Source organism: Rattus norvegicus, chromosome 13 (genome assembly GCF_021556685.1).
Source record: "Rattus norvegicus strain SHRSP/BbbUtx chromosome 13, alternate assembly SHRSP_T2T, whole genome shotgun sequence".
NCBI classification, from domain to species: domain Eukaryota; kingdom Metazoa; phylum Chordata; class Mammalia; order Rodentia; family Muridae; genus Rattus; species Rattus norvegicus.
In genome coordinates this window covers 70,722,511-70,737,581 of record NC_141546.1, presented here as the reverse complement: position 1 = coordinate 70,737,581, position 15,071 = coordinate 70,722,511, and the positions used below count along the sequence as shown (strand labels likewise).

General features: G+C 39.9%; 1 protein-coding gene across 9 annotated transcripts in view; it reads left to right on the top strand.

Annotated features, from left to right (window-relative positions):
* The window catches only part of Cep350 (centrosomal protein 350), a 140,297-nt gene that overhangs the window by 16,101 nt on the left and 109,125 nt on the right, over positions 1–15,071 (top strand). For 6 of the 9 annotated variants that reach the window (XR_015635085.1, XR_015635084.1, XR_015635083.1 and 3 more), the window contains 4 exon segments: positions 1,460–1,503; positions 2,595–2,706; positions 3,898–4,057; positions 6,308–6,924. Coding sequence is in view for 5 of the 9 variants with exons in the window: in XM_087579988.1 (XP_087436114.1) it covers positions 1,460–1,503; positions 2,595–2,706; positions 3,898–4,057; positions 6,308–6,924 (933 nt within the window). In the remaining 4 variants the exon portion in view is untranslated. 9 annotated transcript variants of the gene reach the window in all.

Sequence of the window (15,071 nt, the reverse complement as noted above, 5' to 3'; positions counted from 1 at the left end):
TTTTTCTTTTTTTCGGAGCTGGGGACCGAACCCAGGGCCTTGCACTTCCTAGGTAAGCGCTCTACCACTGAGCTAAATCCCCAGCCCTGAACTTAGTCTCATTCTAAGGTCCTATAATATATTAAATTTTGGGCTAATCAATAGATGAAATTTACCCATTATCTTTTGATTTATAAAACAAAACAGTGGATTATGCTGGAGAGGTGGTTCAGTAGTTAAGAGAATGCTTACTGCTCTTGCAGAGGACCTGTGCTCAGTTCCCAGCACCTCCTATGTTGTACAGCTTGTAAGTGCTGATAACGTCAGCTTCAGTGGCCACTTGCATGAACACCTACACATACACAAACGCACACGTGCACGCACATACATACACACACGCACACACATACACACACAGACACATAACCGTTTTTTAAAAAGTGGATAGATAATTAAATTTTAGTTTCTAGTATACAAGTTTCCTTTAAAAGTGAATTAGTTGAGCCAGATGTGGTCATGCATTACTGTAATCCCAGAACTCAAAAGGTTGAGGCAGGGGGATCATGAGATTAAGGCCAGCTTCTACCTATGAACACAGTATGAACTCACCTCTCCTCAAAAATTATATATTCAAAATTAGTTTTTCCTTTTCAGAAATCCTGACCTTACTGTCAGTATCTATAGTCCATATGTAATAAGTTACAGTTTCGTTAGAGATACTTTAAGGTATGATATTTTAAAAGGAAAACTGACAAAGAAGTAGGTCTGGAAGCTGATTCCCGTGTGTGAGGGAACTAGAAATCAAGCCATATGGGGAGTCTATGGAGGAAATGGAAATTCTTATTCTGGAAGAGGATAACTCATGGGAAATAATGCAGCCTCAAATTAGTTGGAAGACTGTTACTTGAAAGACTAAATAGATTTCTTTTGTACTAGTAAGTTGATATATGGAATGGTTTCAAGGATATTCTTTCACATTTAAAATGTGGTCTAAGATAACGCAGTTTTATATTTGGTTGGGATATACTGGGGGATAACTAAAATCCCAGCACTCAGGGTGCTCGGGCAGCAAGATTCTAAATTGGAGGTCGGCCTAGGCTTTATAGCAAGACTCTACCTTATTTACCATATTTGTTCATTCTCATTCTCTCTCTCTCTCTCTCTCTCTCTCTCTCTCTCTCTCTCTCCCTCCCTCCCTCCCTCCCTCCCTCCCTCCATCCCTCCTCCCTTCTCTGTCTTCTCTCTCTCTCGTTCTCCCCCCCCACCCCCCGTCTTGGGAGGTGTTCAGACCATTGCAGTTAGCTGAGGGTACTTCTTACTCTTACACATTTCTTGAGAAGCCCGATGTAGCATTATAAATGCATTGGATAAGGAATAGCTCCAGTGGGGTAGTTCTCAAACCCTTGGGAGCATATGAAACTTTATAGCTTAAGTTTACTTCAGAACTCTGACTCTATTATATGTCGCTTTTTCTTAGTAGATGTAACCACATCATGGGATGCACTTTCTCAGACCAAGGCTGCTGTAAGTAGTTTCAGTTTCTGTTTTAAACACTTGTTTTAAAATTGATACTGTGCTATGATGTGATTAATTAGACTATTTAACTGGAAGGCAAAGGTGTATATCACACCATGAACAAGCATGCGTAGTAAGAAGTAAAGCAGATACGGCCTTAGGGTCTCTGACCTGCTACTGTCATAGCATGTGAACATTCATGTGACCCGTGTGGGTACTCATCTGTAACTTGCTGGCTCACTTTGTGTGGTGCTATGAAGGGTGGCTATGGGGAGGTTGGACTGGAGCTGTGTAGAAGGCTGGTTGTCAGGGAGGAAGGGAAAGGAATCGGCTTCTTGAATGCACTGTGAGTTATGTCTTCTGTTTTGTGGCAGTCCTAGGTTCTTTTCCTTTATAAAATAAGTGACTGTAGGAGAGTTATTTCCTTTGTGTTTAGTCTTGTCTGGATTATAGGACTCTAAACTGGTGAAGTGATGTATGGTTCCTTTAAGGAGATATTTCTCTTCTTGGTTAATTATCTTAAAATATGCTTTTCCCTACTTTCTTTTATATACCCCTGAATTTAGCTTTGTTTCCTTATTGTCTATTTGTATATAATGTTAAAAAACATTTGATTATTTTTAGTTTATGTCTGAGTGTTCTGTCTGAGAGTGTATGTGCACTGTGCGTGTGTCTGGAGCTGTGGACACAGGCAGCTGTGAGCCACCATGGGGTGCTGGGAACTGAACCTGGATCCTACAAGAGTAGCAAGTGCTCTGACCTGCTGAGCCATCTCTCCAGATGTTGTTTGATTATTTTGTGGAGTTTTCTATGTTTTAAATTTTGGAATGCTTTTGAAAGTAAATCAGCTAATTGTATGTATGTATGTATGTATGTATATTTTTTATATTCTGAGAATGTCTATTCCCTGTGTCATGAGAAACATAGCCTTATATAATGGTAGGGAGAAAAATTGTATTTTTCAATAAAATAAAGATTTGCTTTATAACAAAGCAGTATGCAATCTCTACATGAGCTTTAAATGTATGTAATGTAGGACTGGATCGTAATTGGATAAATTCAGGATTAACTTATGTGTTTTCACGGTATTTGAACTTCAGCTGAGACACATTGAGAACAAATTGGAAGTAGCGCCTACCAGTACAGCTGTGATCGATTCTGTGATGGATGCTAAGAAGTCCGCAAGTGCTACCCGGAAAATAAGTAGGAAAGGTACGTGTGAAGTCCCTTTTAAGAATTTAATTATATTAAATACAGACCCATAAATTGTTATTACTGCTTGTGGGGGTGTACATATGCCATGGCCTACACTGTGGAGGCTGATGGCCGCCTTGTAGAAGTGATTCTCTCCTTCCACCTTTGTGTGGGCTTAGGGTCAGCCCCATTAACACAGATTTTTGTTGTTTCAGTTTAGTGTTTTTTGGTAGTCTGCAGGGCATGTCCTTAGACTGAGTTCTTATGCTGAGTACCTCAGACGCAGCTCATGCTTAGTAATGCTGATGATATTTTCATCAGTGCATCTGTCTGACAGTTGAGTTTTCGTTGTTTGCGGTAATGGGAATTTCGTTTGGGTGTTTGAGGTTCTATAGACTTATTTTAATTCACAGGTATAGTCTTTGAAGGTAAAATTATTTGACTTAACACGAATGTGTTTCTTTTGTGGAGGTCTAAATTGTTAGTCATGCATTGAATATCTTTCATCTAGAAACTATATAATAAATTGATACTATGCATATATTTGCTTCTTTTTGATTTCCTTGTTGAGCTATAAGGTGCAAGTAAATGCTATCTACTTAGACTAAGTGTTACTGGTTTTTGACAATTCTTGTCTTATTGTTTCCAAGGAAGGGTTCCTGAGGATTTAACCTAGGGCCCCACATGCAAGGACAGTCCCTACTGCTGACCTGTATCTTCAGCTTTATTTTTATTTATTTTGTACTTTGAGATCAGTTGTCTACACTGGTCTTGAATTCACTTTGTAGTACAGGCACACCTTGACTGACAATTCTCCTACCTTTCAATATATGGGTTTTAATTTGGTATTACTTTCTTTTTTTTTTTTTTTTTGACCCAATTGGTAAGATATAATTGCCCACTTAAACATACAAAGCCCGGTACCATCCATCCCTTGAGAACATTAATAACAACCTGTAAATACACAGAGCAGAATCTTAACATCACCTGCCATGGCTTCTCCCCTCTCTCCGTCTCCTCTTCTCTCTCCTTGGTATTACTTTCTTAGAGTACAATCTTTTCTATAAATTTTGTTGACTGTGGGCCTTTTCTATCTGCTTACCTAATATCTAACTAGAAGTGGTAGAAATAGCACATAGGTAAATTATTCTCTTAGACAGTCATGGTTTATGTCATATGTTCTCACAGATTTCTTTTTTCCCCTTTCAGATGGTAGATGTCTAGATGATTCTTGGGTCAGTGCTCCAACTTCCAAATTTTCTAAACCACGGAAAGAGAAATCTCGTAGTCCTCTTAGGGCTACCACCCTGGAAAGTAATGTCAAGAAAAACAATCGTGTGGAGTTCCGTGAACCTTTGGTTTCTTATAGGTTGGTATAGGAAATACTGGTCTAGTCTCTAATAACTACAGTCGGGTTATGATGTTTTAGATTTTCTTGCACTGATTCTAAAGTTCTGCTAGTTCCTTTTCTTGCTGCTGTGGCTGTATGTCTGACAAGCGGCTGAGCAGGAAAGCTTTAGTTTGCTAAAATGTAAACAGAACACAGTCTCTATGGCAGAGAAGGCCTGGCAGCAGGCCTCTGAGGCTGCAGGGCACACTGTGTCTGCAGTTAAAAAGCAGAGGGAACAGGGCTCTAGGAATGAAATCTCAAGGCCTACCTAGTACCTCACTTCCTCTAACCAACTGTCCAACTCGTAAAGTTCCACAGACCTCTAAAGAAAGTGTCAGACTGGGCACTGTATTGTTCAAACACATGTGCCTGTCTCACACTCAAGCCACAACAGATAATTCAAGAATAAGCATTCACCAAAGCATACGTAAAAACCCACAAACCCCTCCAAATTCAACCAAATTAAATACTCACTACTGGATTGTCTTTTTTTGTGATACTAGATTTCAAATCCAGGATCTCTCATATAGTTGCCAAAGACTCAGCCACTGAGCTGCATTCCCACTCTGTGTCCTCTTCTAAGTATTTGATAGGAAGAATAGTAACATTGTCTGTGTGTGCCTGTGTGCATGTCTGTCTGTCTGTCTGTGTGCATGTATGCCACATGTGTTGTTAGTGCCCAAGAGTTACAGTTGGCTGTGAGCTGTTCCCGTGTGGGTCCTGGGAACTGAACTCTGGTCCTCGGGAGGAGCAGAAACCGCTCATGACCAAGCCCCGAGTATTATGAACCATCTTTTTTGGCCCTGGAATTAATTTTTTTCTTTTACTAATTGTATGAGTTTATTCTTTTACTTTGTAACAACTTAGATGTTCTAGATTAACTTATTATTTTAACAATGTAGAAAATGTATATATGTTTTTGTTAACAAGGCCTAGGATATTTAAGTACTACAATTAGATAATTTTATATTTTTTTTTAAAGGCATTTTACGATTATCAGGGTTTTTTTTTAAAGATTTATTTATTTATTATATATAAGTACACTGTAGCTGTCTTCAGACACCAGAAGAGGGCATCAAATCTCATTACAGATGGTTGTGAGCCACCATGTGGTTGCTGGGAATTGAACTCAGGACCTCTGGAAGAGCAGTCAGTGCTCTTAACCTCTGAGCCATCTCTCCAGCCCTAATTTTATATTTTTGAAGGATACCTTACTAATGTATCTTAGTCTTACTGTGGCAAATAGTAAGAAGTTTTTGTTAACAGAGAGTATGGACTCTATATGCCATGTCTTAGGCAGTGAGGGTCTGCCTACTCTTGAGCTTTATGTAGTTTTAAAGCTGCCACTCATTTCTCTAGTTATGAGAGAGTTCACTTTAGACAAAAGTTTTTAGGGCTTTTTGCATACTAGACCTTTCAATAATATTTACTTACTCACTTACTTACTACTTACTACTTACTACTTATTTACTACTTACTTACTACTTACTACTTACTTACTACTTACTACTTACTACTTATTCATTTACTTACTACCTACTTACTACTTATTTACTACTTACTTACTACTTACTACTTACTTACTTACTACTTACTTACTTACTACTTACTTACTTACTTACTTACTTTTTGAGACTGGGTGTCGTTAAGTTGCCCAGACTGGTTTTGTATTCATGATCTTTCTACCTCAGACTCTAGCAGCAATAGACCTTTTAAAAATTTTATCTGTCTATCTGGCTGCCTGCCTGCCTGCCTGCCTGCCTGCCTGCTTGCCTGCTTGCCTACTTTTTGAGAGTTGTTAAGTTGCCCAGATTGGCTTTGATCTTGTAGTTCTCTTGCCTCAGGCTCCCCAGCAGCTTGGATCATGGACATGTAGCATTAAGCTCTGGTTTTACTTTTTCAAACTTGAAGGGAATTATTGTTGGTTGGTTATTTTGCTTCTGCTATTAACTCCAGGTTCTTCATTCAGTGTAAGACTGGCTTCAGTTTGACTGCTTTGTTTTACTATTACTCAGGCTCTTTTTATTGGCAAGCAAAAATGATTTGTGGTGTACATAATGTCTTGATTCATGTATTCATTTTAGAATCACATAATCAAGTGCTTTAATGTATGTGTCACACACTTACTGTCTGTGGTAAGAATACCTAGTATCTAATCCCTGCAGTTTTAACTGTACAGAATTTTTTGTTCTTAACACTAATCATAGAGCTTTTTCATTTTTATCACAGGGAAACCCATGGTACACTTTTCAGCCTAAGTCCCAGTCATCTGGAGTCGAAGCATGTCTATTGTATTCATGAGGAAAAGCCGGAGAATGGGAAGCAAATGGTAGTCAGTCGGGAAGACCGGAATAGCCATTGCTGCGATTTTGAGAGTGCTCAACCCTCTGTCATCAGTGATACAGTTGTTAGATTTTTAAATGATGGACCAGCAATTGATGCATTGCACAGTTCTGAATGTTTAATGAAAATGGGAGTGCATATAAGAACTGAGGAAGAAATGCCTAACAGAACAAAAGGAAGTGAGAACAACTCAAAGCCTTCCCTTAACAGCATGGAGCATGATGTTGATCCGAACGTGTTGCTGCTGTCTGACTCTTCTCCATCCTCTACTAGTGCCTGTAATTCCCAAAGAGTAGGTATTTGTAAGCGGCAACAACATGATGTTAAGCTGGAAAAACTTAAAGAGCGGATTAGGAAACAGTGGGAACACTCAGAAGAAATAAATGGCCACGCTCAGACTCTAGGTCATATTGACCATCCAGTAATGGTTGTTAATGTTGACAACTCAGTGACAACAAAAGTTAGGAAAGTGGCAACAGCACCACCCGCTCCAGCATACAAAGGTTGGTACTGTCTGTGTGCTTTTCTCTGTCTTCATGTCCCCTGGTTCCCTAGGATGTACAGAACAGCTGAGTGTCAAATCAGCAGCATATGAAAAAAAATGTGCATGTTAAAAATGACAGTTCTAGCCCTAAGTCAGAGTTTCTGGAGATGGGTTCCAGAATGAGATTTGTCTGTTTGTCTGTCTGTCTATATGTCTGTCTGTCTGTCTGTCTGTGAGACAGGCTCTCTCTGGTAGCCCTGGATGGCCTGAAATTCACTATATGAACAGACTGGCCTGGAACTATCAAAGGTCAGTCTGCCTCTGCCTCCCGAGTGCTGGAATTAGACCACAATAAGAGTTTTTAACAGGACCCTTTAGAGGATCTTCCCTCTCCTCTCCTCTCCTCCTCTTCTTTCTGCAAGAGAGTTTATATCTCAGACTGGCCTTAAACTCAAGCAATCTGGGTTGATAGGCATGGGCCACCGTGCTCAGGTCCTTAGGGATTCTTAGAGGTTGAGACTATAACCTAGGAAATAGAATTAGTACCATTTTCTGACAGCCAAAAGAATATTGTTTGGAATTCATAAGACTTGCTTAAAAGTTATGTGTGTAGTGGTGCGTGCTTGTAATCCCATCTGCTCTGGAAGGTGAGGAGACAGAATATCTAGGTTAAGGCCAGCCCAAACTGACAGCTAGCCTGACTTTTGAGACCCTATCTCAAAATAGAAAGTTTAAAAAGGGACAGGGATGTAGCAGTGGATAGCTTGTCTACCATACTCAAGGCCCTGGGCTTAATTCTCAATATTTGAAAAACCCCATTTACCCCACTTACAAGACAAAGAAATCAGTCTCCATTTAACATAGGACTGCATGTTATTTTGGCATTGACATGGATCCTGTTTTAATTTTTGACAAAGTTTCTCATATTTTAGAAAAATATTTAAAACAGATTTAAGCTAGCATTAATAAATTTTTACTGAGGGGCTGGGGATTTAGCTCAGTGGTAGAGCGCTTACCTAGGAAGCGCAAGGCCCTGGGTCCGGTCCCCAGCTCCGAAAAAAAGAACAAAAAAAAAAAAAAATAAATTTTTACTGAGAAATGCTCTTCAGATCTATTTTCTTTTTATAGCTAATTTTATGTTTTCATAAGTGGTGGGTTTAAAGGATTTCTGTTTTTTTAAATTTATTTTTTTTTATGCCATTTTTTTTATTAACTTGAGTATTTCTTATATACATTTCGAGTGTTATTCCCTTTCCCGGTATCCGGGCAAACATCCCCCTCCCCCCTCCCCTTCCTTATGGGTGTTCCCCTCCCGACCCTCCCCCCATTGCCGCCCTCCCCCCACCAGTCTAGTTCACTGGGGGTTCAGTCTTAGCAGGACCCAGGGCTTCTCCTTCCACTGGTGCTCTTACTAGGATATTCATTGCTACCTATGAGGTCAGAGTCCAGGGTCAGTCCATGTATAGTCTTTAGGTAGTGGCTTGGTCCCTGGAAGCTCTGGTTGCTTAGCATTGTTGTACATATGGGGTCTTGAGCCCCTTCAAGCTCTTCCAGTTCTTTCTCTGATTCCTTCAACAGGGGTCCTATTCTCAGTTCAGTGGTTTGCTGCTGGCATACGCCTCTGTATTTCCTGTATTCTGGCTGTGTCTCTCAGGAGCGATCTACATCCGGCTCCTGTCGGTCTGCACTTCTTTGCTTCATCCATCTTGTCTAATTGGGTGGCTGTATATGTATGGGCCACATGTGGGGCAGGCTCTGAATGGGAGTTCCTTCAGTCTCTGTTTTAATCTTTGCCTCTCTCTTCCCTGCCAAGGGTATTCTTGATCCCCTTTTAGAGAAGGAGTGAAGCATTTTGATCATCCGTCTCGAGTTTCATTTGTTCTAGGCATCTAGGGTAATTCAAGCATTTGGGCTAATAGCCACTTATCAGTGAGTGCATACCATGTATGTCTTTCTGTGTTTGGGTTAGCTCACTCAGGATGATATTTTCCAGTTCCAACCATTTGCCTACGAATTTCATAAAGCCGTTGTTTTTGATAGCTGAGTAATATTCCATTGTGTAGATGTACCATATTTTCTGTATCCATTCCTCTGTTGAAGGGCATCTGGGTTCTTTCCAGCTTCTGGCTATTATAAATAAGGCTGCGATGAACATAGTGGAGTACGTGCCTTTTGTATATGTTGGGGCATCTTTTGGGTATATGCCCAAGAGAGGTATAGCTGGATCCTCAGGCAGTTCAATGTCCAATTTTCTGAGGAACCTCCAGACTGATTTCCAAAATGGTTGTACCAGTCTGCAATCCCACCAACAATGGAGGAGTGTTCCTCTTTCTCCGCATCCTCGCCAGCATCTGCTGTCACCTGAGTTTTTGATCTTAGCCATTCTCACTGGTGTGAGGTGAAATCTCAGGGTTATTTTGATTTGCATTTCCCTTATGACTAAAGATGTTGAACATTTCTTTAGGTGTTTCTCAGCCATTCGGCATTCCTCAGCTGTGAATTCTTTGTTTAGCTCTGAACCCCATTTTTTAATAGGGTTATTTGTCTCCCTGCGGTCTAACTTCTTGAGTTCTTTGTATATTTTGGATGTAAGGCCTCTATCTGTTGTAGGATTGGTAAAGATCTTTTCCCAATCTGTTGGTTGCCGATTTGTCCTAATCACGGTGTCCTTTGCCTTACAGAAGCTTTGCAGTTTTATGAGATCCCATTTGTCGATTCTTGATCTTAGAGCATAAGCCATTGGTGTTTTGTTCAGGAAATTTTTTCCAGTGCCCATGTGTTCCAGATGCTTCCCTAGTTTTTCTTCTATAAGTTTGAGTGTATCAGGTTTGATGTGGAGGTCCTTGATCCACTTGGACTTAAGCTTTGTACAGGGTGATAAGCATGGATCAATCTGCATTCTTCTACATGTTGACCTCCAGTTGAACCAGCACCATTTGCTGAAAATGCTATCTTTTTTCCATTGGATGGTTTTGGCTCCTTTGTCAAAAATCAAGTGACCATAGGTGTGTGGGTTCATTTCTGGGTCTTCAATTCTATTCCATTGGTCTATCTGTCTGTCTCTGTACCAATACCATGCAGTTTTTATCACTATTGCTCTGTAATACTGCTTGAGTTCAGGGATAGTGATTCCCCCTGAAGTCCTTTTATTGTTGAGGATAGTTTTAGCTATCCTGGGTTTTTTGTTATTCCAGATGAATTTGCAAATTGTTCTGTCTAACTCTTTGAAGAATTGGATTGGTATTTTGATGGGGATTGCATTGAATCTGTAGATTGCTTTTGGTAAAATGGCCATTTTTACTATATTAATCCTGCCAATCCATGAGCATGGGAGATCTTTCCATCTTCTGAGGTCTTCTTCAATTTCTTTCTTCAGTGTCTTGAAGTTCTTATTGTACAGATCTTTTACTTGCTTGGTTAAAGTCACACCGAGGTACTTTATATTATTTGGGTCTATTATGAAGGGTGTCGTTTCCCTAATTTCTTTCTCGGCTTGTTTCTCTTTTGTGTAGAGGAAGGCTACTGATTTATTTGAGTTAATTTTATACCCAGGCACTTTGCTGAAGTTGTTTATCAGCTTTAGTAGTTCTCTGGTGAAACTTTTGGGATCACTTAAATAAACTATCATATCATCTGCAAATAGTGATATTTTGACTTCTTCTTTTCCGATCTGTATCCCCTTGACCTCCTTTTGTTGTCTGATTGCTCTGGCTAGAACTTCAAGAACTATATTGAATAAGTAGGGAGAGAGTGGGCAGCCTTGTCTAGTCCCTGATTTTAGTGGGATTGCTTCAAGTTTCTCTCCATTTAGTTTAATGTTAGCAACTGGTTTGCTGTATATGGCTTTTACTGTGTTTAGGTATGGGCCTTGAATTCCTATTCTTTCCAGGACTTTTATCATGAAGGGGTGTTGAATTTTGTCAAATGCTTTCTCAGCATCTAGTGAAATGATCATGTGGTTTTGTTCTTTCAGTTTGTTTATATAATGGATCACGTTGATGGTTTTCCGTATATTAAACCATCCCTGCATGCCTGGGATGAAGCCTACTTGATCATGGTGGATGATTGTTTTGATGTGCTCTTGGATTCGGTTTGCCAGAATTTTATTGAGTATTTTTGCGTCGATATTCATAAGGGAAATTGGTCTGAAGTTCTCTTTCTTTGTTGGGTCTTTGTGTGGTTTAGGTATAAGAGTAATTGTGGCTTCATAGAAGGAATTCGGGAGTGATCCATCTGTTTCAATTTTGTGGAATAGTTTGGATAATATTGGTATGAGGTCTTCTATGAAGGTTTGATAGAATTCTGCACTAAACCCATCTGGACCTGGGCTCTTTTTGGTTGGGAGACCTTTAATGACTGCTTCTATTTCCTTAGGAGTTATGGGGTTGTTTAACTGGTTTATCTGTTCCTGATTTAACTTCGGTACCTGATATTTGTCTAGGAAATTGTCCATTTCCTGTAGATTTTCAAGTTTTGTTGAATATAGGCTTTTATAGTAAGATCTGATGATTTTTTGAATTTCCTCTGAATCTGTAGTTATGTCTCCCTTTTCATTTCTGATTTTGTTAATTTGGACACACTCTCTGGGTCCTCTCGTTAGTCTGGCTAAGGGTTTATCTATCTTGTTGATTTTCTCAAAGAACCAACTTTTGGTTCTGTTGATTCTTTCTATGGTTCTTTTTGTTTCTACTTGGTTGATTTCAGCTCTGAGTTTGATTATTTCCTGCCTTCTACTCCTCCTGGGTGTATTTGCTTCTTTTTGTTCTAGAGCTTTTAGGTGTGCTGTCAAGCTGCTGACATATGCTCTTTCCTGTTTCTTTCTGCAGGCACTCAGCGCTATGAGTTTTCCTCTTAGCACAGCTTTCATTGTGTCCCATAAGTTTGGGTATGTTGTACCTTCATTTTCATTAAATTCTAAAAAGTTTTTAATTTCTTTCTTTATTTCTTCCTTGACCAGGTTATCATTGAGTAGAGCATTGTTCAATTTCCACGTATATGTGGGCATTCTTCCCTTATTGTTATTGAAGACCAGTTTTAGGCCGTGGTGGTCTGATAGCACGCATGGGATTATTTCTATCTTTCTGTACCTGTTGAGGCCCGTTTTTTGACCAACTATATGGTCAATTTTGGAGAAAGTACCATGAGGAGCTGAGAAGAAGGTATATCCTTTTGCTTTAGGATAAAATGTTCTATAAATATCCGTTAAGTCCATTTGGCTCATGACTTCTCTTAGTCTGTCTACGTCTCTGTGTAATTTCTGTTTCCATGATCTGTCCATTGATGAGAGTGGGGTGTTGAAATCTCCCACTATTATTGTGTGAGGTGCAATGTGTGTTTTGAGCTTTAGTAAAGTTTCTTTTACGTATGTAGGTGCCCTTGTATTTGGGGCATAGATATTTAGGATTGAGAGTTCATCTTGGTTGATTTTTCCTTTGATGAATATGAAGTGTCCTTCCTTATCTTTTTTGATGACTTTTAATTGAAAATTGATTTTATTTGATATTAGAATGGCTACTCCAGCTTGCTTCTTCTGACCATTTGCTTGGAAAGTTGTTTTCCAGCCTTTCACCCTGAGGTAGTGTCTGTCTTTGTCTCTGAGGTGTGTTTCCTGTAGGCAGCAGAATGCAGGGTCCTCGTTGCGTATCCAGTTTGTTAATCTATGTCTTTTTATTGGGGAGTTGAGGACATTGATGTTGAGAGATATTAAGGAATAGTGATTATTGCTTCCTGTTATATTCATATTTGGATATGAGGTTATGTTTGTGTGCTTTTCTTCTCTTTGTTTTGTTGCCAAGACGATTAGTTTCTTGCTTCTTCTAGGGTATAGCTTGCCTCCTTATGTTGGGCTTTACCATTTATTATCCTTTGTAGTGCTGGATTTGTAGAAAGATATTGTGTAAATTTGGTTTTGTCATGGAATATCTTGGTTTCTCCATCTATGTTAATTGAGAGTTTTGCAGGATACAGTAACCTGGGCTGGCACTTGTGTTCTCTTAGGGTCTGTATGACATCAGTCCAGGATCTTCTGGCCTTCATAGTTTCTGGCGAAAAGTCTGGTGTGATTCTGATAGGTCTGCCTTTATATGTTACTTGACCTTTTTCCCTTACTGCTTTTAATATTCTTTCTTTATTTTGTGCGTTTGGTGTTTTGACTATAATGTGACGGGAGGTGTTTCTTTTCTGGTCCAATCTATTTGGAGTTCTGTAGGCTTCTTGTATGCCTATGGGTATCTCTTTTTTTAGGTTAGGGAAGTTTTCTTCTATGATTTTGTTGAAGATATTTACTGGTCCTTTGAGCTGGGAGTCTTCACTCTCTTCTATACCTATTATCCTTAGGTTTGATCTTCTCATTGAGTCCTGGATTTCCTGTATGTTTTGGACCAGTAACTTTTTCCGCTTTATATTATCTTTGACAGTTGAGTCAATGATTTCTAGGGAATCTTCTGCTCCCGAGATTCTCTCTTCCATCTCTTGTATTCTGTTGGTGAGGCTTCTATCTACAGCTCCTTGTCTCTTCTTTTGATTTTCTATATCCAGGGTTGTTTCCATGTGTTCTTTCTTGATTGCTTCTATTTCCATTTTTAATTCCTTCAACTGTTTGATTGTGTTTTCCTGGAATTCTTTCAGGCATTTTTGCGATTCTTCTCTGTAGGCTTCTACTTGTTCTCTAAGGGAGTTCTTCACATCTTTCTTGAAGGCCTCTAGCATCATGATCAAATATGATTTTGAAACTAGATCTTGCTTTTCTGGTGTGTTTGGATATTCCATGTTTATTTTGGTGGGAGAATTGGGCTCCGATGATGCCATGTAGTCTTGGTTTCTGTTGCTTGGGTTCCTGCGCTTGCCTCCTGCCATCAGATTATCTCTAGTGTTACTTTGTTTTGCTATTTCTGACAGAAGCTAGACTGTCCTATAAGCCTGTGTGTCAGGAGTGCTGTAGACCTGTTTTCCTGTTTTCTTTCAGCCAGTTATGGGGACAGAGTGTTCTGCTTTCGGGCTTGTAGTTTTTCCTCTCTACAGGTCTTTAGCTGTTCCTGTGGGCCTGTGTCTTGAGTTCACCAGGCAGGTCACTTGCAGGGGAAAAGTTGGTCCTACCTGAGGTTCCGAGGCTCAAGTGTGCTCGTGGGGTACTGCCTAAGTCCTCTCCGCGGCGGCAGCAACCGAGGAGATCTGCGCCGCTCTTCCTGGGAGCCTCCGTGCACCAGGGTTCCAGATGGCGTTTGGTGTTTTCCTCTGGTGTCTGGATGTGCGCAGAGTGCAGTCTCTTCTGGTTTCCCAGGCGTGTCTGCCTCTCTGTAGGTTTAGCTCTCCCTCCCACGGGATTTGGGTGCAGAGAACTGTTTATCTGGTCTGTTTCCTTCAGGTTCTGGCGGTGTCTCAGGCGCAGGGGTCCTGCCGCTCCTGGGCCCTCCCCTGAGGTTCCGAGGCTCCAATTTATTTTTAATTTCTGTGTCTGAGTGTATTGCCTGCTTGTGTGTCAGTGCATGTGGGTCCTCTAGGAGCATAGACAGCTCTTAATTGCTAAATCATCTCTCCAGACCTGGGTTTCTGTTTTTATGTATGCGTTCCTTAAATTGTTTTTCATAGGGCTATGCATGTAACAAGGGGTTGATTTATTGGTTGGTTTAGCTTACGTTAGTTTTGTCATTAAATCTGCCACTGTAACTTTCTTTTTAAGGCTAAAAGAATTGTTTTACAATTTGTGAGAGAAAGGTGTATTACTATTTTTTTTTAAAGATTTATTTATTTTCTGTATATGAGTACACTGTAGCTGTCTTCATGCACCCCAGAAGAGGGCATCAGATCTCATTACAGGTGGTTGTGAGTCACCATGTGGTTGTTGGGAATTGAACTCAGGACCTCTGGAAGAGCAGTCAGTGCTCTTAACTGCTGAGCCATCTCTCTAGCCCAAGAGATGTATTATTAATACAACCTTTTTATATGTTCTATTCACACTGTTGGCAGAGCAGATAGCAAATGGTGGAAACAAAATATTCTTCTTGGCTCTGAAAGAATGATTGCCCCAAATCCTTGTTATATATAGCGTGTCAGACCCACTAAAGCAGTCTATATTTTCATGTTATTTTTTAGTTCTGTAAAAATCAAAGTTCTAAGACATCAAAGGTTATCTCACTGAAACAGACTTAAGGTGTCTTTTTGGATCAA